The 22,995-nt window shown below is 39.7% G+C and overlaps 1 protein-coding gene across 9 annotated transcripts in view; it reads left to right on the forward strand.

Annotated features, from left to right (window-relative positions):
* The window catches only part of BCLAF3 (BCLAF1 and THRAP3 family member 3), a 62,686-nt gene that overhangs the window by 17,847 nt on the left and 21,844 nt on the right, over window positions 1–22,995 (forward strand). For 5 of the 9 annotated variants that reach the window (XM_081222122.1, XM_081222126.1, XM_081222129.1 and 2 more), the window contains 7 exons: window positions 3,084–3,653; window positions 4,023–4,676; window positions 11,158–11,333; window positions 12,842–12,956; window positions 13,666–13,729; window positions 15,189–15,304; window positions 20,692–20,806. In XM_081222122.1, the coding sequence (XP_081078248.1) occupies window positions 3,084–3,653; window positions 4,023–4,676; window positions 11,158–11,333; window positions 12,842–12,956; window positions 13,666–13,729; window positions 15,189–15,304; window positions 20,692–20,806 (1,810 nt within the window). The remainder of the gene's footprint in view (window positions 1–3,083; window positions 3,654–4,022; window positions 4,677–11,157; window positions 11,334–12,841; window positions 12,957–13,665; window positions 13,730–15,188; window positions 15,305–20,691; window positions 20,807–22,995) is intronic. The other 4 variants (XM_081222127.1, XM_081222125.1, XM_081222128.1 and 1 more) reach the window with 4 other exon arrangements.

Consider the following 22,995-nt stretch of genomic DNA (forward strand, 5'->3'; position numbering starts at 1 on the left):
TATATAATTAGATTGGAACCATTTAACCAGTTTTTACTGTATACCTGCTATAGGCAGGTTCTGGGGCTACAAAGGCAAATTTGTGTACAGGGCCTCAGCAAGCACGCGGCCTGGCTGGGGAGATTGACACCATAGGCAACTATGATACTGTAGGAAAAGTGTTGTGCTACTGACTGGGACAAGGTATTCTGGATCCACAGGGAGGGAATAGTTTTGCTTTTGTGGAGCGGAAGGAGGGATACCAAGAAAGTCTTCAAAGAAGAGATGAGATTTTAGATGGCAATTTAAGGATGGGTAGAATTTCTTCTTTCTTTTTTTTTGGCCTCGTCGTGCAGCTTGTGCACTCTTAGTTCCCCGACTAGGAACTGAACCCGGGCCCTTGGCAGTGGGAGTGCGGAGTCCTAACCACTGGACTGCCAGGGAATTCCCAATGATGGGTAGAATTTTTAAATGCAGAAAGAGAGAAGAAAAGTATTCCAGTTAAGGGGATTACAAGAGCAAAGGTGCAGAGCTGTGCAAGTGACTAGTACATTTTAGAACTTTAAAGAGGACCACAATTACATACACAAAAGACAGATCAGATTTTTCATGTTAATACGGCTTGGTCATGATGCTTGTTCATTATGGTTCTCCAGTGACTAATCAATCATTTCTTCAACAGTTTTCATTTTGTAGTTCACAAGACCAAATTGTAATGGGGAGGAACTTCAGAAAGAAAAGGGAATGCAAAGAAGCAAATGGCTTGAACATGGAGGGCCTCACAGAGGTCATTTTGTTTCACCCTTTTGTGGTAGGCTCTGGTGAAGGGGCACAAAAGACCCTGCCAAGCTTAGTGCCTGATTTCTGGATGCCTTCTCAGGACTCTTTGTCACCAACTGTAAAGGGTCTGATATCTTACCCGACTTGCGAGCTAGCACATTAGTGTGTCACAAGGCACTTTTGGATCAGAGACAAAGGCCTTTATTACTCATATGCAGCAGGCAACTTGAGCTTCATGTTCCTGTGCTCCCCTTACCTCTAGTCCCCTGAGGGTGGGCGCTGCTGACATAGCTGAGGAACCCGAGCCCCATTAGGGACAGCAAGCAGCCCTGCCCAGCCTTTGCCTTGGAGGAGACATTGTCTTGTTATCCTGGACAGCAAGCACACTGGCCCTCTGCCCCTTAGGGAAGCCCTATCCCCATCTTCCCAGGCAGTTTGCCTTGGAACAAAAGCTTAGGAGGCATGCAGCGCACAAGACATCCAAGGAGAATTGTCTCCCAACAGACTCTTTGGGTCTCTTTTGTCCCTTTAGGAGAACTGAAAATAATAGCCACCATTCCAGCAATCTCCTTCAGAAGAAAGGGGCTCTGTACAATAGAACCCTGAGATGAAATATAATATCAAAGCAGTATTCCATGTGAGGTAAGGATTAAAGTAAGAGATTAAGTTTTTCATCAGTCTGGAAGACCTCAGCCTCTGGCTGCCAGCTTTTCTCCTTAGCAGTGGAAGAGATGAAGTCTTCCAGGAAGTCCTCAGAGGCTCCAGTTGCTTCTTCCTGTGAAGAGGTGCAGCCAGCTGGATGACAGAGTTTCTACTTCAGCTAAATAATGCACTTGCCAGTACATCTAGCTTGGTGACTCTAAAGGGAGATATTGGCAAGTCCAGTGTATAAATCCCAGTATGTATGTGAGGAAGATAAATCAGCCTCCTTTCTCGTAGGGAGGACCCAGACATGTCACCAAAAAGGAAAGGCTTTTACTCCTGGTTACTCCAACTCCGTGGCAGCTGCTGCAGAGGGGGCGATAACAAAAGCTGCAAAGGTAGCTGCCTCATTGGTTAGAAGACATTAAACCCTCAGGGAGGAAATTGGGAGATTGGACAGGTCAGATGGGAGGAAAGGTCCCCAGGTGCCAATTTGAACTTTGTTGTGTTCCAGATAGTGTCACTCCTCTCTCTTAACCTGAAGTCTGGGCAACTCAGGCTGTTTCCCCAGATACTCCTGGGAGCCTTCCTCCTCAGCTGGAATGAAAGGCTCCATGTTGGCAATGCTGAGGTATTGGAGAAGGTAGTTACAGAAAGGACGTGCTGTCCCTGGAGAGCATTATAGCTGCATTAAAGCACACATTCACCAAAGTTACAAGCTCTGGTTCAACAGTACACCTTTCATTTTATATGTAAGGGGACAGGTCTGGGAAAGAAAACTTACTTACGTCAGTAGTATTTACGGAGGGACTAAGCATGAGGTCCACGTCTTAAGGCCCTCTTCCTCCCAACCCCTCCACTTGCTGTTTAAGGAGGTAGTTTTTGCTCCTTGATATAAACTTAGTAGAGAGAATAGACAATCAATTGGGGAAACTGTGGGGTCAGTTTTGGGTCTGAGTTTGGATTTATTGTGCATCATAAATACTTGGAATCTAATTTAATTTCAGAGGTTATGTTCAGTTTTCCAGAGCCTCCTACATATTTACTTGTGTGAATCTAGCCCTCCTTCTGCTTATTTCTTACTTGACCATTGAACCTGATGTAAGCTTTTGTTGACTGGCCCTTTTGCCAGAGCTTTGCTGTCAGCAATCTTCCAAAATAGATCCTGCTGCGTACCTAAGCTGGTCCTCCTCCAACAGGATGGGTGTGCTCAGCTCATTTTGATAGGCACATGGGGTACATTAGTTCAGATGAAAAGAGCATGCTTGTTGAATCGGGTGGAAGCATAATCAGACTCCCAAGTGAACAATTTAGAATGCAAATATCGCAAATTGATGAATTTAATTTGAGTGGAAGAAGCAGGGAAAAGCAAATGTTTTTTTTTGTTTTTTTGTTTTTTTTGCGGTACGCGGGCCTCTCACTGCTGTGGCCTCTCCCGTTGCGGAGCACACGCTCCGGACGTGCAGGCTCAGCGGCCATGGCTCACGGGCCCAGGCGCTCTGCGGCATGTGGGATCTTCCCGGACCTGGGCACGAATCCGTGTCCCCTGCATCGGCAGGCAGACTCTCAACCACTGTGCCACCAGGGAAGCCCGCAAATGTTTTATTTGGGTAAGTCATGTTAAGACAGACTTAGTCTATTGTCTTAGAATGGACTAAACTTTTCTGTATTTGTTTACTTAGGTCTTTATCACCAGTACCTAGAAATTCTGAACACTACAAGCAAAGACCTGAGCATTATGGCTATGAATATAGGAAGGATCCAAAAAGACCCGTCACTTGGAGAATGGACAATGAGAAACATGGACAGAGTAAACCAAGGGTTCCTTCTCGTGAAACTCTACATTACCGATCTTATGAACACAGATCATCTTCCCCAAACATAAGAAGAAACTCTTTAGAAAATTTTTATACTTATAAGCCTCCCCAAGTATATTTACCAGGAAGAGGGGATGATAGTAACCGAAGATCTCATTATATGCCCAAATACTCAGAAGATGTACTCTACAAGGAGCACCAGAGGAATTGTTATCCCCAGAAAGTGCAAGGAAGGTATTTTCCTGATGACCACAGAGTTAGAGGAAGTGGAAAAGGAGGGAAACCACCTCTGAGGTCAATAGCAGATTCTTTTAGATTCGAAGGACAGTGGCATGGAGATGAATTGAGGCACCAGAGGATACAAGACGAAAAATATTCTCAGTCACTTAGAAGAGGCTCTGAAGATTTTGAGAAAAGGAGCTCTTTTCAGATGAGGTATAGGAAAACATTAAACCTGGGTAATTTGGTATAAAGACTCAAGTAAAAAAGTCTGTTTACTTTGTGGTTGAAGATAACCACCTTGAAAAGCTTTTGTCTAAAAAGATTAAAAGCATTGTAATGTAGTTTTGGTCTACTGGTAGTAGTGAAGTGTTTATTTTTAGAGTGAATCATGTTGATGGCTAGAATATTAAAAAAAAAAGATGCTATTTTCCTAAGTGCCTTGTGCATCTATGAGTTGGCTTCAGGGATTATAGGTTAACTTGCCACTGTGCTCTGCATTTAAAGCCATGTTGCCCAACATTCCACACACATAAATTCTCACTTCTCTCTAGTGCAAGTGTAAACTGCTTTATGTCAACACAGGTATCCTGAGGATCGTGATTTCAGAAAATATGGACACACATCAAAAAGACCTCAAGACGTGGAGAGGTATGAAAACAGAGAGCCTGCCAGGAGCCCGCAGTGGAAGTCCAGGCATTTTCTCCCTTCTTACCAAGAGAAGAAAGATCAGTGGAACCTCGGACCCCAAACTCTTCGATACGCTCCGAGGGAATTCCCAGAGACCAGTTCAGCAGCCAGGGTATCCTGTGACTATCGCCACAAACATCGTAAGACCTCAGATGGGGACCAGGACTTTTATGATGGAAGAACTCAGAAGTACTCTAAGGAGGAAGATAGAAAATTCGGTTCTCAAAAAGGCCCTGTAAATAGAGAGTCCGATTGCTTTAATGCTGGAAGAGGGAGAGAGACTGAAGGTGGGCAAGTCAAAGAGCCTTTTAAGCCATCTAAGAAAGACTGCACTGCCTGCACTCATTCAAATAAAAGCGATGTTGGTTTGAGACCCTGTAATGACAAACGGAAGGACAAAATAAAGAAAGAAGGGTCTGGCAGAAAAGAGAGCAACTCTTCCCATAACCGACTTGATAAGAGTAAAAAACTTTCTGACTGGAAACCTTCATCTTCCGTTCTTAGGAAGGAATCACTTACAGTTAAAGTAGATGTGAAGAAAACATCCAGGTATTATCTTTGTTTTTTTCTTAATGGTATGCAATAACTGTTTCTGCCACCTTTATTTGAAACTTTGAAAGTAGAATTAATGATGTGTTTAGAGTTTGAGCTGGGGGGCGGGGATTGCCTGGATTTTTCAAAAAAGCCCTCTAATGGGGATGAATCCTATGATTAGTAACATGGGGTGACGTCACGTCTGTTTGTTTCCACGTTTGTATCTCAAGATGCTTTTTGGGTGAAGGGCATTCTATCGAGTTGTTCCTCTTCGTGAATTTACATGTTTTTATGCTGCCAGATTTTCTGTATCCACAGATAGGCTGGGTGGTGCTCAAGGAGACCTGTTCCTTGCTTAGTTTCTCAGAGCCTGTTGCCTGAAATTCAGAGAATTTTTGACCTGGAAGGGACCTTAGCAGACCCTGATTTTATAGAGGAAGAGACTGAGGCAGTGAGAGATGAAGTGACTCATCTAAGTCCGTGCCTGGGCCTCAAATTCACATGTCCCCTTGTGATTCAAGGAGGTGGATGACTTAAATGTGGTTCTTGCTGCCGCCTCAAAAGGAGTGGTGCTCAACCGACTAGCTTCTCCTAGGTAGAGGAAATTAGGCTAGAGTCTAGAAAGAGGCCTATTTATAAGACATTTGGTTTAGCTCTTGATTGTTTAACAAAAAAAGACTACTTTTGTAATAGGTTATATTCTCCTACAGTGGATTGCATGCTTTTTTCTATTATGAATATTACCTCTTTATGGATTCTGAGAATAAGGCACTGACACTTGGATGTGTCAGCTAAGTCTGTTTGTTACCTTAATACACTACCAGTATGTGAATTAAAAAGTGAAGGACCTGGGGCTTCCCTGGTGGCGCAGTGGTTGAGAGTCCGCCTGCCGATGCAGGGGACACGGGTTCGTGCCCCGGTCCGCGAAGATCCCACATGCCGCGGAGCGGCTGGGCCCGTGAGCCATGGCCGCTGGGCCTGTGCGTCCGGAGCCTGTGCTCCGCAACGGGAGAGGCCACAACAGTGAGAGGCCCACATACTGCAAAAAAAAAAAAAAAAAGTGAAGGACCATGTTGATTTGGTGTATTTATGTTTACCATTGACTCATATCTGTATTTGAATCAAAAACTAGAGGGAACAAAATGTGATGGTGAGGGAGGTAAACCCACAGTCTTTTTTTTTAAACAAAATATATTTTGCTTCTTTCCTTAAAGTTAGATATGGCAGTCCCCCTCCCTGATATTTTTCTTACATTCATTGTACTTTCAAAAAATATTTTAAAATATACATATGTATATTTATATGTATGCAGAAAGAATTTATAAATATGATTATATTACAGAACGTCGGACAAATAGATGGGCAGGGGAAATCACCCATAATCCTACTATCCTAGGACAATTTTATTAATATTTTAGTACAGCTCCTTTTTTTTTTTTTTTTTTTTTTTGCGGTACGTGGGCCTCTCACTGTTGTGGCCTCTCCCGTTGCAGAGAGGTTATTTGTTGGTTAAAATCTAGAGAGGTTTTTGCACTTTTTTGGAAAGACTAAGATGGTTCATTTTATGCATTTGTTTACTTTCTTAGCTTTGGTCAAGTATTGATATATGTTCTTCCAGTTATTAATGCAGTTGAAAACATACGGTTATCACCTAGTGATTTTTCTAGATTCTAATTTGTATCTAGAATAGCAGTAGGTAGACACAAAGCCGATATTCTAGTGACCTACTTTGTCAGAAGCTGCGTTATCAGAGGTAGAAGTTACACAAGAGTCATAATTATATATTTCAGAATGAAGTTAGGGAGTCACAATATGAAAATCTGTACTAAGGTTGTTATGAACCCCAAACACTCACTGTTGTATACCTCTGGAAGTCTTGGGGCAGGTGAAGGGAGTTTTGGTTTAATGTTGGGTGGAGTAGGTGAGAGACTGAACTTTGGTCAGGCTAGGAAGGAGGTGAGAGGGAGGAGGAGAGCCTGCCAGTCTCCGGAGAAGAGTAAGCTGGGGCAGGTGGACCTGGACCGAGGCTCCTTTGACTTCTCAGGTGCTGGGACTAGGCATCTAGGATGAGAAGGTTGGCTAGTGAAGTTGATGTTAGACTGAGTGCCTCAGCCACATTTGCATTTAATCCTTTATTTCTCACTGAAGAGATATAGAGAGGGCCTCCCTACCCCCCCCACCCGGTCTTTCCCCATACTGAAAGGGGGATGAGGTGGGTGATGAGCCCCAGAAGACACTGGAGCCCACATGCTCTGAGGAAACAACTGCTGCCTAGGCTGCAGAAGAGTGAAAAACCACAGCGAGCATTGAAGGAAGGTAGCTTAATCACACAAGTTTACCTTTGATGGGCATTTGGCTGGAGGCAAAATAAGCTGTGGGTGGAGATATTTTTGTGATACACATACCTGCTACCTTGCTGTTATGTATCACAAAAAATCTAAGGTTTTCTTCTCCCTAATATTTCTCATATACATTTTCTAAAATCAAAAATTAATTGAGAGAAGGTTCCCTTTCATTCCTATGTTTCACCCTAGCTTCTCTTAGTGTCTCTTAGGGGTCCTAGTATAGGGAGATAAACATTCTGTTTGATGTTGGGATGCATAGGTTTTTGTCTTCCAGTGGGTGACTGAGCAGCTCTGTGACATTGGGCAGGTCACCTGGCCATGACTTTGGGGCCCAAATTAACTGGTAGTTCTTCCTGGCTCTGTCAGTCTGCTTCAGTTGGTCATATGTTGATAACTATTGAAGCTGGCTTGACAGGTTCATCATAGGCTCCTCTGAACTTTTGTATATATTTGAGATTTTCTATTATAAAAAATGAAAATTTTTAAATTTAAATTGGTCTAAACTAAGCAAAAAATTTTAAAGTAAGCTAAGAAAGTTAAAAAACAAAATTAAATTGGCCTCAGAATTTTAAGTCTGTCATCTTTTTAGCTGAAACTCACCACTTCATATTGTCCAAGTCATTTTCCATTTTATCATGTATTCCTTCAGCGGGTATTTTTTGAGGACCTACCCTGTGAGACAATCTGTTAGGGTGCCCTGGGACTATGGATCCACATAGGATTAGGTTTCTTCTCCTCTGGTCTTATAGACCACGGGATGACATTGGTAATACCACGGCACAAGTGGAGTGAATGTGTGAGGTGGTGTGCGACTCCACCATCCAAAGAATTGAGATTTACAGCTGCTAGGGTTCTTCATGATGATGTTTCAGGCTCTGAAGATAAATCCAAAAGAGAGCCCTGAGATATGTCTTAAATAATAGCAGGACCACCAGAAAAAAATAATACCTCTTCATATGACAAAAATCAATCAGATGGATACATTTTGGCGTGTGGGTGTACACGTGTATGTATTTACTTATTTATTTACATCACTAACAGCCATATATCCAAAACTGCTCCAAGGTTATGAGGGGCTTACAGATATTCTTTAAAAAATTAAACTCCTCTAACAAGATGGTCTTAAGTGCCTATTTTTAACTTCTCAGAGGAAAAGCTTCCGTCTGACTTTTCATGCTCCCTGCTCTCAAACCAGCCCTGTCGAGACGACTCCCTGCCAAGGCAGAAACATGGACGAGTGATTATGCCACAGGTTGATGCCACTGATGTGGTTTCCTTGACTCATCAGAAAGAATTTCATTAGAAGGCCCATATCCTTTCTCTCCTCCTAATTTGCTCCAAGCTTCTCACTGTGTATCTGATAACTAGTAAGAGACATTTAGTGAAATGTCTAGAAGCTAGAATGCTAGAAGCTAGAATGGCCCTGTAACAACCTCCACTAACAAGAGAATTACAAATGTTCTCTGTTTAAAGGGGTTTAATGGTACAAAAATCCTGTTCCATACCCAAATATCAGCTTTAAAAATTTTTTTACAGGAGAAAAATAAGATGTTTAAATGAAACTATAAAAATGATCTATCTATAAGGGGAAATCAGTTGGTAATGGTTTTTATTGCAGTCTCAGTTTCTCCCAAGATGAAACCAGCTGATAAAGGCTTCTAATTTTTCACCAGGTAATTAGTAAAATTTACTTGTAATTTTTTATTACTGGCATAACTCTCATCCCCACTCCAAGTCCAACTCTCAATTCATAGGAGTGCTGTGGTATACTCTGAAGCTACACTTAATTCCTGAAATTTTAGTGTTTAAACTTGTTATCAGTTAAAAAATGTACTCTAGAGACACCCTACAACAAGATTTTTAATAAAAAATATCAGTGATCATCCTTCGAGAAAATACACATGAAAATAGTATAACCTGAAATTTAGTCTTTTAAAAATAATTATACTTTTGCTATAAGGAAAAGTTTCTAGAAACTTTAGAATGCAAAATGTTCTAGGTATTTCCATTTACAGATTTAATCACCTCTTTGTTCATATTTTCCTTTTTATATTTCCCATGACATTACTGATCAACAAGTTAAGAATTTCACGAAATACCCCCAATACAAGTAGTTAAGCTGAAAAGATCAAGTGTTCTCATTTGAGATGCGTTTTAGACAGTTTTAAAAATTAAAATATAGCCAACACCTGTATTCTAATACTACATCTACTTCCGGTCTGATTAAATCTTCCAGGTTCTCTGTTCCCTCCCACCACCCCACCCCGATTTTCCTTCTCTGTTTAAGGATATTTCCCCTGACATTCACTTGAGTGTTGTGCATAATAACTAAGAAAACATTAAAAAGCTAGCTACATTAAACCTTAATTTCCTCTTCTACACATTAAGATCCATCCACAAAACCAACTGCCTGGCAAAACAACAGTAACAAAAACCCAGCCACCAAAACTAATGGATAATCCCCTGCCCTCTGGAAGCTTATAATAGATAACAAAATCTGTATGACACATGTAAAGTTTTCCTTTCTCGGTTTTCTTCCAGCTAATAACTATCACAAAGCACTTTCCGAGTCATTAGTTTGCTCATGTCTTCCTAAGGACACATTTAGAATTTTTGGAGTTGAGGGAAAAGGATTAGGGAGACTGACACTCCCTTAATTCAGCATCTCATTACTTTTTTCACAAAAGTCCCCTAACTGGCTTTGTCAACCGCAACACCCTTCCAAGACACCTGATAGAAGGCAGTCTTCTGGCGGCCAGAACTGAGCCTCCCACCCTCTCCCATCAGCTAATCCTGTCACATCAGGCTGGCAGTGTGGCGGTCTTACCTTCACACCTCCTGCCCTTCTATTTCCTTTCCCCAGACTGCTCAGATCACACAGCTCAAAGTTCCTGGGTGTGTTTTCTGCCTTTGTTAACCTATAAATGTAAAATGTCTTTCATTGCATCTCCACATGTCTAAAACACACCAATCTTCAAAGCCTAGCTCACACGTCAACTCCTGAAACTTGTTTTTCGGGAAGAGCCAAAAGCTATTCAGAGTTAAATGCAGAGGAGTAAGGTGGGTATAAGCCAGTTAGTGCCATTTTGGGTCCAAAATGAGGAATAAATATAAATAATGAGGCATTTTCTTCTGTGACGCATAAACTGCCTCCAGATGAAGAATATGAGTAGTTTTAAGCAGGAGTAGCATTATTGGATTAAAGTAAACTTTCCCACTAAGACATTTGGAAGGATTATGTTCATAGGAATGCTTAACCTCTGGGATGAAAAGCAAAACAACCAAGACATCCATTGTCTCGATATCATGACACCGACCCATAGGGCTATTGCAAAGATTAAATGAGATAATGTTTGTAAGCTCTGAGCCCCTTCGTTTGGCATGAATAATTGTTAGTTATATGTCATAATCATGGCTTTATAATGGTACTTAAAGGTCAGGAAAGCTCTTAATGAAAGTTGTAAAGATTCAAAAAGCATTAAAATGGTAAGATGGTTGGGGTTATATAATAAATGGTAGTATTTCTTTAAGGATATATTTAGGGTAAACACTGTCATTGCTCCTCATGATCATAACTTTGATAACAGCTAAGGCTATTTTCTGAGAGTTCAGTGAGACTTTGTAAGTGATTAAATTAATCTCAACAGAATTTGATTTCAAAATACTATTCTCAGCTTCTCATTATTGACATGGAGGTTTAAGGACCTTTATGAAGTCAGAGACGTTATTATGTTTGATATCAGCTTTTAAAGTATGGTAGTATTTCAAGATAGTGTAAGCTTGCTGGCTTTACAATTTTATGGACATTTGGGAGTAGAAAATAATGATTACTTTTTGCATATTGAGTGTCTTTAATGCCTTGCTGTATTTTTTGAAGTAAAAATTGTTTAGCTTAGAACTTTGAGGATTTTATTATTGAAGTGGCAGATATTTAATGATCTCTGATTTGAAAAGGAGAACTCAAAACCGTGTACCTATAGCTATTTTCTCCTACTCATTATTGTACATGTTTTATGGCATACAATTTAGTGCCTTAATTATAAGAAAAGATAAACATCTTTTTAGTTTTATAGCTATCTTGATTAACTTTTAAAGTTATTTTCTCAGTAAAATAGTCTCAAATTTAGTTAAACATTTACAAATTATTCTAGGGTTGCTTCTAGCTATTCCACAGAGAGACAGATGTCACATGATTTGGTTGCTGTTGGCAGGAAAAGTGAAAACTTTCATCCAGTGTTTGAACATCTTGACTCAACTCAGAATACTGAAAACAAACCTACAGGAGAATTTGCTCAGGAAATCATAACTATAATCCATCAAGTTAAAGGTTGGTATATTTCGCACATACATTAGGGATAACAAAAATAACGTACTGACTTTTCACAAGACATAGGTAAATATCTGTGATATTGTAGTAGTAATTAATATTTCATTATAAGTTAGATCATTAATTAGGAAATCTGTTGAAGAGAGTAGCACGTATTAATTCAAGCCTAGTTGTTCTTTATATGTAGTTCCAATAACTTGATACTTCAACTCATAGTAGATTACAAATTGAAAGTTATAAAGGAAGAGGTTGGCTGCTGCAAAAGACAGGTGTACTGAGAGCAGAAAGAAACAATAACTGATAACTGAATAGGAAGGAGGAAATAACAAAAACCAGATATGAAACTCAAGAAACTCAAGAAATCTGGAAGTATAGGTCATTTGGTCATATTCTTAAAGCCCCTGAGGGCATTACTGGTACTTTGTGCCATAAGGCTGTTGCTAAGCGATCAATAGAAGATTCCAGTTTGATTTGTTACACATGATGACATCAGGACATTGCATAATAAATACTTGAGAGGTTTACATTGAGCTGTTGTGTTTTGCTTTTGCTTCTGGCCAGTTTCCATTAATTGGAAAATTTAGTCATGTAAAATAACTTTCCTTATTGATGCTGCATAAATAAGGCAGTTGTGGGTATTATAAACTGGGGTCTTTCGAGAATTTCAAAATTTATAATTTTATATTTCTTACTAGATAACTGTGTTAATCTTTTTTACCTTCATAAAACATATTTTGCAAATGAATTATTTTCTCTGCAGCCCTCAAACTAAGGCATATATTTACTTTAAAGCATGCAGTTTGAAACAGTTCACCTTCTCAATTCCAGCCCCTCTTACCCAAAAGAAGTGTGATTCTTGGCAGACAGGGAGCTGGTATTGCAGAAAAATTCAGGAGGTCGTCCCAGAACAGGAACAGTAAGCTAGGGAAAAGGATTGCTTTAGCATTCTCATGGGTCAAGTGTATTATCTTTCTCTTTATTCTGTTAAAAGCTTGTAGCATAGCCACTTTCAGAATGTCTTCATGAACTTCAGTTAATGTTAAAGTAAAATGGCATTAGGAGGCCTTCTGTGATAGGTAAACATAACATTTAACATTTGTTCAGAATTGTTTTGATGTTTCAGGGTTGTTTTGGGATTTATTTTTTACTCTAGGTGAAGAGTAGAGCTCTATACCAGCTTTACTTCCTAGATGTAGGAAGATCTTACCTTGGAGAAGAAAGGTCCTCTCTTTGAGAAAGCCACTATCTTTTCCCCCCCGGCAAGTAAGCAGACATGTCAAATAGGAACAGAATCTTTGAGTTCATAAATCCGTTTACTGTTGCTTGGGCTTGGGAAAGGGTGTGAGCGCTACAAATTAGTCTGTGGAATAAGCTTAGGTCCCATATGTTTTCAAGAGAAAACAGGTTGGATGTTTTTTAATAGTCCCTTCTTCCTGTGCTTATTATATATAATCTTTTAAGTGGAATCAGTTTTACATTGAGATAAAACTTTTTTTTCCCTTTTGCAGCAGATTATTTTCCATCACTTGGAATTACTCTACATGAGCGTTTCTCAAAAATGCAAGTTACACAAGCTGCAGATGTAAATGAATTTAAATTGAACTCAGATCCAGAAATTCACAGGTAATGAGTGATTATTGTATGCCCATTTAACTCATGGGTATGAGCCTCAGAACAGATTGTGGGAAGGTGCTGCCTGCCTCCTGGGCTTGCTGTAGACTCTAGAACTGCATTTCCTGCCTAAAAACAGGACTAACCCAAGCAGGTACTGGGCCAGTGCACTTTGATAGACTAGGTTGTATTGAAGCCATGACTAGCATTGTTTAAATGTGTAGGACTTTGAAAATATTTACCTACCTAACTTTGATTCTGCTGTGTCTATAGTAATTGCCTACTGAAGTTAACACTGGAAGATGAAAGACAGTTGTCGAGCCATTGAAATCATGGGTTGCTTCATGTGGTCAGAAATGGCTGTTCTGAGGGCAGCCGGATGAAAACCTATGTCTTCTGCTGGCACCTGTCCAAACAGGTGGCGCGCCCTGTCTTGTGAGCTGAGTTGAATCAATGTTAGAATGCGGTAGATCACCGGAGCCAGGTTTAAGGTTACACAGACTAGTGATTTGAGAACCACTGAGGCGTCACTGTGATGTTGTTTACAGGATATGTATGTCCTGGGAGACTGCCGTATAGGTGAAAAACCACCTGGTAGCAGATTTCTTTTTCTTCCTCCAAAACACACCAGCTTTATTTCAAAATCCATTCTGTAATAATGGAATCAAGGTATCAGTGTATAACATAATTATTTAATTGTAATGTGCCTTTATTATTTTAGGAGAATAGATATGTCTTTGGCCGAACTTCAGAGTAAACAAACTATGGTATATGATTCACAGCAGGTAAGTGAATGTAATTTTTGATGAGAGATTATCTTATTGTTGGTATACTAATGGGAAAGGGAACTGGTCATTGGGAGTATAAAAGGTAGTTAAAGTGGGTGAGGAAGAATGATTGAGACCCAGGAATCTGAAATTTACAAAGCTCTCCAAGTGACTCTAGTTATCAAAAGGTTGCAGAGAGAACACTGGCAAAAGACAAAAATATGCCCTAGGAGAGACAATCCCTAAGGGTAACAGCTTTGTAAAATTGACATAGAATTATAGTGTTTAATGTTCATTTAAATTTCACACTGTAAAGCTTGCAGAAAGTATGTTTGATACCTGTTTTTTCCAAAGCAGTCATGTGGGATATATTTTTAAGTTGTATGTAGAATGAATGCAAAGGAACTTAGTTTCATGTGACACTGCTCTTCTGTTTACTGAAGATTGTGTGAAAGGTTCTATGGAATATGAACTAGAAAAATAATGGAAATAATACTGAATTTTTTTTATTGTTCCCACCCATACCACCTCCCTCCCCGCCATTTCTTTGCTAATTAGAAAAACTATCTTAACTAGCCCAGGGGGAAGAAGAAATATATCAAGTTCTAAAAGAACTGCTAATTTATTCATTGTGAGTGAAGAGTTTTTATAGAGGAGAGATTTTAATACATTTGTGATAGAATATATAAATAATATTTTCACTTGTGAATGGTTACAGATTTATTGTACTTATGGAGATAGGTTAGTTTATTGAATAAATGATACTTTCAGAAAATTTCTGCTCATCAAAGTACTGTAATAAACTTATAGGAAATTTGAGGATTTTAAAAACATCACCTCTAATTCAACCACTTAAGACAAAATATTATTTGATCATCTTTCCTTGCAGTCTTATGTCTAGCACTTTAACATACACTATCACAGTACATGTAGTTTTGGATGCTTTATCTTTTTACTTAAACTATAGTAACATTCCTTTTATGTAAAATCTCTGAACTCCCAATGACCTTTTTATAATTGAGGCTTTGTAAGTTTTAATTAACTTTTTTCAGTAAGTGTTTTTCCATGGTTACTTCCACATAGTCTACATTATCATAATTTAAATGCTTGTACATTATTCCTATGACTTAAATTTACCATAAAGTTATTCTTCCCTTCTCCTTTAAATTTTTTTTCACACTTAAGTTACTTTCATTTTATGGTTATTTTTTAAATATAATATTTTGAATATACTTGGGTAGATAGACTTTTCTTTGGTATAGAGTCCCAGAAGTGGGATTCTTGGTTCAGTGTTATGAACTTTTCTGACTTTGTATTGTCAATTGTGTCTCAAAATATTTTTATCAGTTTACACTAGCATGAGCAGAATGAGTACAAGGTAACTTATTTAGGACTTTTACTTAAGGTTCTTGTTCGATACGGTCTTTATACAACTAACAGTAATGTGAATGGTTTGTCTTCTGTCAAAATTCCTCAGACTCTGGTCAAAATAATAGATCCAAATGACCTACGACATGACATTGAAAGAAGGAGAAAAGAACGGTTACAGAATGAAGATGAGCACATTTTTCACATAGCTAGTGCTGCAGAGAGGTAATCAGTAGATGAAAAACATCCTGTTATCAGACAGCTTTTGGTTTTAGCATATTTTCCAATTTTCTGTGTGTGATGTTAATTTTCACTTTAGTGGAGGAATTTAATTCTTCAAATCCATTTTACATGTTTAAGTGAAATCTGTTAAAATGTTTCAAAGTTATTCAGTGGTCATCATATGCTATTTCATTGAAACAATAAAAATTATGGGGTAGGTGAGTATTTGAGGTCTTTGTAATCTAGAGGGAAGTGTAATAGCTTTTTTTAATATTAGCAGGAGCCAAGACCAGCAAATTTATGGACTGTTTGGCTCGAGCTGATTGAAACTCTGACACATTCTGCCCTTTAGATTCTGGTAGTCTTTGAATGTTGCAAAATTTCCTGAGGTCAGTGCCATCCTCTTTCAGAACTCTTTGTGGATGTCTGTCCGTGAAACAGAGGCAGGTGTTGTAGAAAATGCAGAAGAGACCTGAGTTTGAATCCTACTTCTGCCAGTTTACAAGCTGTTTGCTCTTGGGCAAACTTGCCTAGTTTCTGGAGCCTTTTCCTCTATAAAATGAGAATAACCAATTTATGTTGGACAGGTTAGAAATATTAAATGGACTGGCACATGTGAAGTACTTATGCCATGAGTGGCAAATTGATTGTCAGTAGATCCTTGTTTTTCTTTCCCAACCCTGTACCTCTTTTTAGGGGCTCTGAGTATTCTAGATTGGTCCCAGTTTATCCCTAGTCCTGAGAAATATGTAGAACTCATGGCAACTCTAGGACCTCATATGATTATGAGATTTAATTTAATGGGAAAAAATTTCCAGTTCACTCAAGGGTCCTTAAACTATTTGGATCTCCCAGAAGGTGAGAATGTATGAATAGGAAGGACCAGTGCTAATTCTCTTTCCATAGTCCTTAGTTTCAAAGATTAAAATATTTGACTAGACTTATAGGTCATGTCTATGGCTAACTAGGTCAAGATACATGGAGCTTGTTTAAAACTGGACCTGATACTGACAGTAAGTTTGGGACTAATTAAAAGATAGCAAAACCGTGTGCTGAGGCATATGAAACAATTGAAAATAGTTAAAATCTTGTCCCTTGGTGGGTGAGCCTCCAGTTTCCTAATATGACATGGCATGACTGTGCTCTTTAGTGACACAAGCTCTCAGTCATGCTTTTCTTGACTACTCAGCAAGTGTGAGAAACTCAGTGTACCAAGAAAAAGGTTTTTTAAAACAGATTTAAGATAATCAACATATTATAAAGACCATGTACGGCCTCAGAATATACCTTTACCCTTTGAGGTGATGAAGAGCTTGAGCAATGGAGTTAACACCTGAGTTCAACTCCTGGCTCTGTAGATACCTAGCTATGTGACTGACCTTGGGCAAGTTACTTAATCTCTGTTTTCTCAGCGTAAAATAGAGATAAGAAATATACTTACCTCACGGTAGTGGTGAAGATTAAGTAAAGTGATGCATGTAAACTACAGAGAAGTTGGTCAGCATTAAGTATTATTAATGTTAGCTTTGAGGATGACGTTGTAGGGTGCAAAGATGTCTTCCTGCAAGGTGTCTTTTTCTGGATCTGTTGAACTGTTTTATTCATATTGGATGGCTGGTGTGGCATGGTGGAGCCATGAGGTGTTTTTTTTTTTAATTCAGATACTACTGACCATAAAATTCACCTTTTGAAAGTGAAGAATTCAGTAGTTTTTACTATAATCACAAGTTGTGCAACTATCACCACTATCTAATTTCGAAACATTTTCATCATCCCAAAAAGAAACCCTGTGCAATTAGTTGTCACTCCCTATTTCTCCGTCCTCCCAGCCCCTGACAGCCACTAATCTACTTTCTGTCTGTATGGATTTGCCTATTCTTGACATATAATTGCAATCATATAACAGGTGGCCTTTTGTGACAGGCTTCTTTCATGTAGTATAATGTTTTTTATGTTCCTCCATGTTGTAGCATGAATATTCCTTTTATGGCTGAATAACATCCCACTGTGTGGATACACCACATTTTGTTTATCCATTCACCGGTTGATAGATATTTGGGCTGTTTCCACTCTTTGGCTATTGTGAATAATGGTGCTGTGAATATTTGTATGCAAGTTTTTGTGTGGATATATTTTTCACTTCTCTTCTGTATATACCTAGGATTGGAATTGCTGGTTCATATGATAACTAAGTTTAACTTTTTGATGAGCTGCCAGGCTATTTCCACAGTGGGTGCACCATTTTACATTCCCACCAGCAGTGTATGAAGGTTCCATTTTTAACACATCCTCACCAGCAGTTGTTATTGTTCATCCTTTTAAAAAAATAATATGGAAGCTTTAATCTCTCACTTTATCCTAATTCAATTTCCTTGTTAACATAAGAAAAACATTTTATCTTAAAAATTCAATTTATCAAAATTGACCTCATTAATATTTTTGCATAAACCTTTTTTATCAAGTCAGTGTATAGATTTCCATAGATATTCAGAAGAAATGAAATATGAGGAAATTATAAATCATAGGATGTAGCTCTTTCCCTCCTGTGTGATTTTTTTTTCCCCTTAAAAGTTGTATGCAGACTCTGTGTCTATGTTTGCTCACCATTGTATTCCTACTGCCTTGGGCTCAATTCATCTTTGTTGAATGAATGAAGACTTCCCAAAGGTGCAGACAGGACAGAAGATACTGAAATTGTAATGCATTTAGATCTTGATCACTCTTTATTCCCTGATACCTTAAAACCTTTCCCAAGCAAGCCTCACACCAGGGCATTCTGTCTTTTCTCTAAGACCCTGTTGTTCTCTATTTTTTCCCACTTTCGACCAGCCTCTTACCCTAAAGTCTCCATGTCTCCTCCTGACACACTGTTTCTCCCTCTTATCACCAGCATTACTAAGTTCCCTACACTGTCATTGAGGTGCTGTGTTATACGGGCGTGGTATGTGTGTGATAAAGCAGCTTCAAAATAGTATCAGTAGACTTTAAGAGGACATCAAACTGCCTAGATTTTCTTTTTAGCTAGGCAAGTTATAGAAAACATCAGTTTTTATTTTTGCTGTTGTAACAATCTATAATCTACTGAACTAGAGTTAACTTTATAAAGATCATTTATTCATCTATTCAACAAATATGTATATATTAATGTCTATGTTCTAGTCAGTGTTCTAAACACTGACTTAGAACACTGAATTTGCACCATTTTAAGCATACAATTCATTGGCATTAAGTACATTCACAGTGTTGTGCAACCATCACCACTACCCACGTCCAGAATTTTTCATCTTCTCAAACAGAAATTCAGTACCAGTTAAACAGTAACTCCCAACCCCCAGCCCCTGATGCCTCTATTCTTTCCATCTCTATGAATTTGCCTATTCTGAATACCTCATACATATATAAGTAGAATCATGCAATAATTGTCCTTTTCAGTCTGGCTTATTTCACGTGGCATAATGTTTTCATCCATGTTGTATCATGTGTCAGTATTTCATTAAAATAATTTATTCCTTTATAAGGCTGAATAATATTCCATTGTATGGATACACCACATTTTGTTTATCCATTTTTGTGTTGATGGACATGTGGGTTGTTTCCATATTTTGGCTATTATGAATAATGCTGTTATGAACACCAGTGTTGTCATTTTTTTGATTATAGCCATCCTAGTGGGTTTTAAGTAGTTTCTTGTAGTTTTGATTTGCATTTCCCTGATGACTAATGGTATTGAGCATTTCTTCATGTGCTTTTTGTGTGTCTTCTTTGGAGAAATATCTATTCAAATGCTTTGCCATTTTTTAAATTGGATTATCATATTTTTATTATTGAAGTGTAAGAGTTCTTTATATATTCTGGGTACTACCCGTTCGTCAGATATATGCTTTGCAAAGAGGGTTTTTTAGAGTCTATTGTTTTGTTTATAGAAGTAGTACATGCCAATGGTGAACATTTGGAAAAATATAGTAAAGTATAAAAACAAAAATATAAGGCATTCTTACTTTCACCAGTCAGGGATGATTACTGTTAATATTTAGTACATTTCATATCATTTATTTTTTCCAGGCATATATGTGTATATTTTAAACAAGTGAAATTATTCTCAGTATATGACTTCGCCCCCTACTCTTTTGACTTACTATCATATCATGAACATTTTGACAGAATATGGGGTTTTTTAACATTTCAAAAAATCCTGAGTGGCTATTCTATGTCAGGTTCTGGGGTCAGAGCTGGGACCACAGAACGAACCATCCACAGTGCCTCCTGTGAAGGGATCGCACCTTGCTTGGTGAGAAGGTGCACCAGTAGTTACAAACACTTGTGAAGACCTCAAAGTGCCACATGTGCACATAGCAGGGACACCTAGTCCACCTCAGAGGGGTCTGGGAAAGCCTTCTTGGAACAGGTGCAAGTGGGGCTAAATCTTGAGGTTGATCTGAGTTGGAAGGAAATTATAGCAGAAGGCACCCAATGGGCCAGTGCGTAGAGGCAGGCGAGTTTGTGGTGTGTGCCGAGAGCTGCATGGAGCTGATGATCCCGCAGCTCGGTGTGGGTGTTGCAGAGATTAGGATGGAGCAGCCAGCAAGGCTGCAAGGGCGTGCGCCGGAAGAGTCTTGGGGGTCAGTGAGGAGGAGTGTGGATTTGGTCCCCATGTCACTGGGGGTCCTGTGGGAGGAGTGTAGCAGGGCCGAGGCTGTGAGCCGTTTGTTCGCCACAGAGCAGGAAGGGTCTGAGGACCACTGTGGGAGAGGTGGGATGTGACAGGGAGAGGACCCCCCAAGGGCTGTGGGAATGAGGCCCTGGGGTTAGAGGAGAAAGAAGCCCAGGGAAGGAGCTCCCTCCCAGGTAGGGCTGGCCAGGAATAGCCCTTGGCGGCCTCTGGGCCTCACTACAACAAGAGAGGGGAGCCAGCAGTATCAGAGGCCCCAGCTCTGCCAGTGAGCAGGCCTGAGCCACTCACTGGCCTCTTCTCTGGAGCTTTCACCACTGAGTCTCTTGGCAAGAGGGGCTGTCCCGTGCTGCCAAAGGCTCAAGAGCCGTGACTATCTTCCTTCAGGAAACATATGTTCTACATATGTATGGTTTTGGGGGTTACAGCCCTAGGAAGCCTGTCCTTGGACTTCAGATTAAGAACCCTGGTCCTAGGAATATGGTTTTCCTCCTATCGCTAACTGCCAACTTGGCTAAATAATGTTTTTTGATAAATGAGAGTTTTAGCCCCGGTAAATATTATTTGTAATTTTAGTAGTGATAGATCATTGAGATTTTTTTTTTTACTGTTGCGCTGCTTTAATTGTTTCCAAAGGATGTAATTTGATTTCTCTTGTTTATTTGTCAGATAAATGTAAACTAATAAAAGATTCTTATTTTTCTCTCTTTCATTTTATTAGGAGCGATCAGCATTCCAGTTTTTCAAGGTTGAAGAATACTCATGTTGATGGATTCCAAAAACCTACATGTTTGGTAAAATCAAATTTTAGAAAATTTATTCAGCAACCTTACTTGGTAAGATTGCAGTTCCAACTTTTTTATTTTTGTATGTTCCATTTTCCTTCTCACATGTATCTATAGGTACAGGGATCACCAATATTTTTCATAATGTTTGTAACTGTTCATTAAGTAAGTGTTATGATTCTGTTGTTCAGTGTTAAGATTCTGTTGAGGCTTATAGTTATTATGACCAAAGAAATGATCATCTCATTTGATTTATCAGGATTTTATTGCACTTATTATAGTACTAGCTTTCTTAAGTTTTTTTGAAACAACTTTATTAAGGTATATTTTACATACCATAAAATTCAACCATGTAAGGTATACAATTTAATGACTTTTTGTAAATTTACCAAGATGTGTAACCATCACCATAATCCAGTTTTAGGACATTTTCGTGACCCCTATTAGAACCCTCAGGGCTATTTATTTATTCCATGTTCCCACCCACAGCTAACAACTAATCTACTTTCTGTTTCTAAAGATTTGCCTTTTCATAGGGCAGTTCACAGAGTGGCAGCTGGCTTCCATAAGAGCAAGTGACAGCTAGAAAGATGGAAGTCAGAGTCGATTTGTAACCTAATCTCAGAAGTGACATCCATACTTCCACCATACTCCATTTGTAAGAAGCAAGTCACTAGATACAGACCACACTCAAAGGAAGGGAATAGCGTAAGGGCCTGGATACTGGATGATTGGGATCCTGGTCAGAAGCCGCCTGGTACAGTCTTCCCACTGGCCCCCAGTGATTCACATCCCTTCATGTGCAAAATACACCCCCTCCCTCTCAAGGTCCCCCAAAGTCTCATCTCATTACATGTGTCTTTATGCACTTATTCAAATGTATAGGCTTAGCATAAACTCAAGATGACTACTAGGAAAGGGGTTTTATATGACTTTTCTTAAACTGGGGAGAGAAATAGAGGTGTGAAAGAGGAAGATTTGTGAGAAATACAGACTCCATAGCAAATGGAATAAATAGAAGGTTATAAGACTTGATTTTGGAGAAAGAAACCATCTTCAAACTGGGCGCCATCGGGCTTCCCTGGTGTCGCAGTGGTTAAGAATCCGCCTGCCGATGCAGGGCACACGGGTTCAAGCCATGGTCTGGCAAGATCCCACATGCCGCGGAGCAACTAAGCCCGTGCGCCACAACTACTGAGCCTGCGCTGTAGAGCCCGTGAGCCACAACTACTGAGCTTGCGTGCCACAACTACTGAAGCCCACGCGCCTAGAGCCCGTGCTCCGCAATGAGAGAAGCCCCCGCAATGAGGAGCCTGCACACCTCAACGAAGAGTAGCCCCCGCTCGCTGCAACTACAGAAAGCCCGCATGCAGCAATGAACGCCCAACGCAGCCCAAAATAAATAGAAATAAAAATAATCAAAAAACCAAAGGAAGCAACCACCACCTTTAGGGAAGAAAGCGTAGAGCTCTAGAAGCTTAGAGAAAGGCCGCTGTGAGCTGGGTGTGGACCTCCGAGGAGTGGGGGCTGCCCAGCTGGAGCTGGCTGTGTCAAAACAAAAAACAAAAAAAACTGGAGGCTGAACCAAAGGACCACTGCCAGGATGAAAAGCAGAAAAACAAACATACAGGAAGGAGCAACCCCGCCTCCTCTCTTCCAGCCTTCCAGTCTCCCTCCAGTGTCCCTGTGGGCGGGATCTAAGTGGGAGCTGGCTTCAAGGACTGACTCCCAGTCCAAACCCCAAGTCGAGTATAGAGTGTGAGTTGGGAGTCTGAGACAAAGCTTAGGTACTAAGCAGCACACATCCCATCGGGGTGCACTGGTAAATGGAATAGACAGAGCAGCCCCCAGGAGCCCACCACCAATGATCCCGTCCCCTCACCTGATGATGAAGTGTGGCCCACATTAATGCTGACTGAAAAGATACTTCATATTTGATCGAATGGCTTCCTGAATGGAGGAAAATCAGCCTGCGTGAATGCCCACAACGTGTAAATATTGTACCAAGAATGTTATATGCATCCTAACATTTAATCTTTACAGAATAGTCCGTTCTGCTAGAACGCAACATAGGCATTCTTAAAAAAAAATTGGCCCCGTCTTTTCCGCTCCCATCAAAGGTTTCAGGTTCTTTGTAGTTACAGTCTTAATACTCTGCCTTCTGATACTTTCCTAGTCATGGCAGGAGCATCTACTCAAAGCAGGTAACTGATTCAGCAGCACCTGACTCCTATAGCATT

Source organism: Mesoplodon bidens, assembly GCF_964165515.1.
Source record: "Mesoplodon bidens genome assembly, chromosome: X".
In the NCBI taxonomy this organism is placed as follows: domain Eukaryota; kingdom Metazoa; phylum Chordata; class Mammalia; order Artiodactyla; family Ziphiidae; genus Mesoplodon; species Mesoplodon bidens.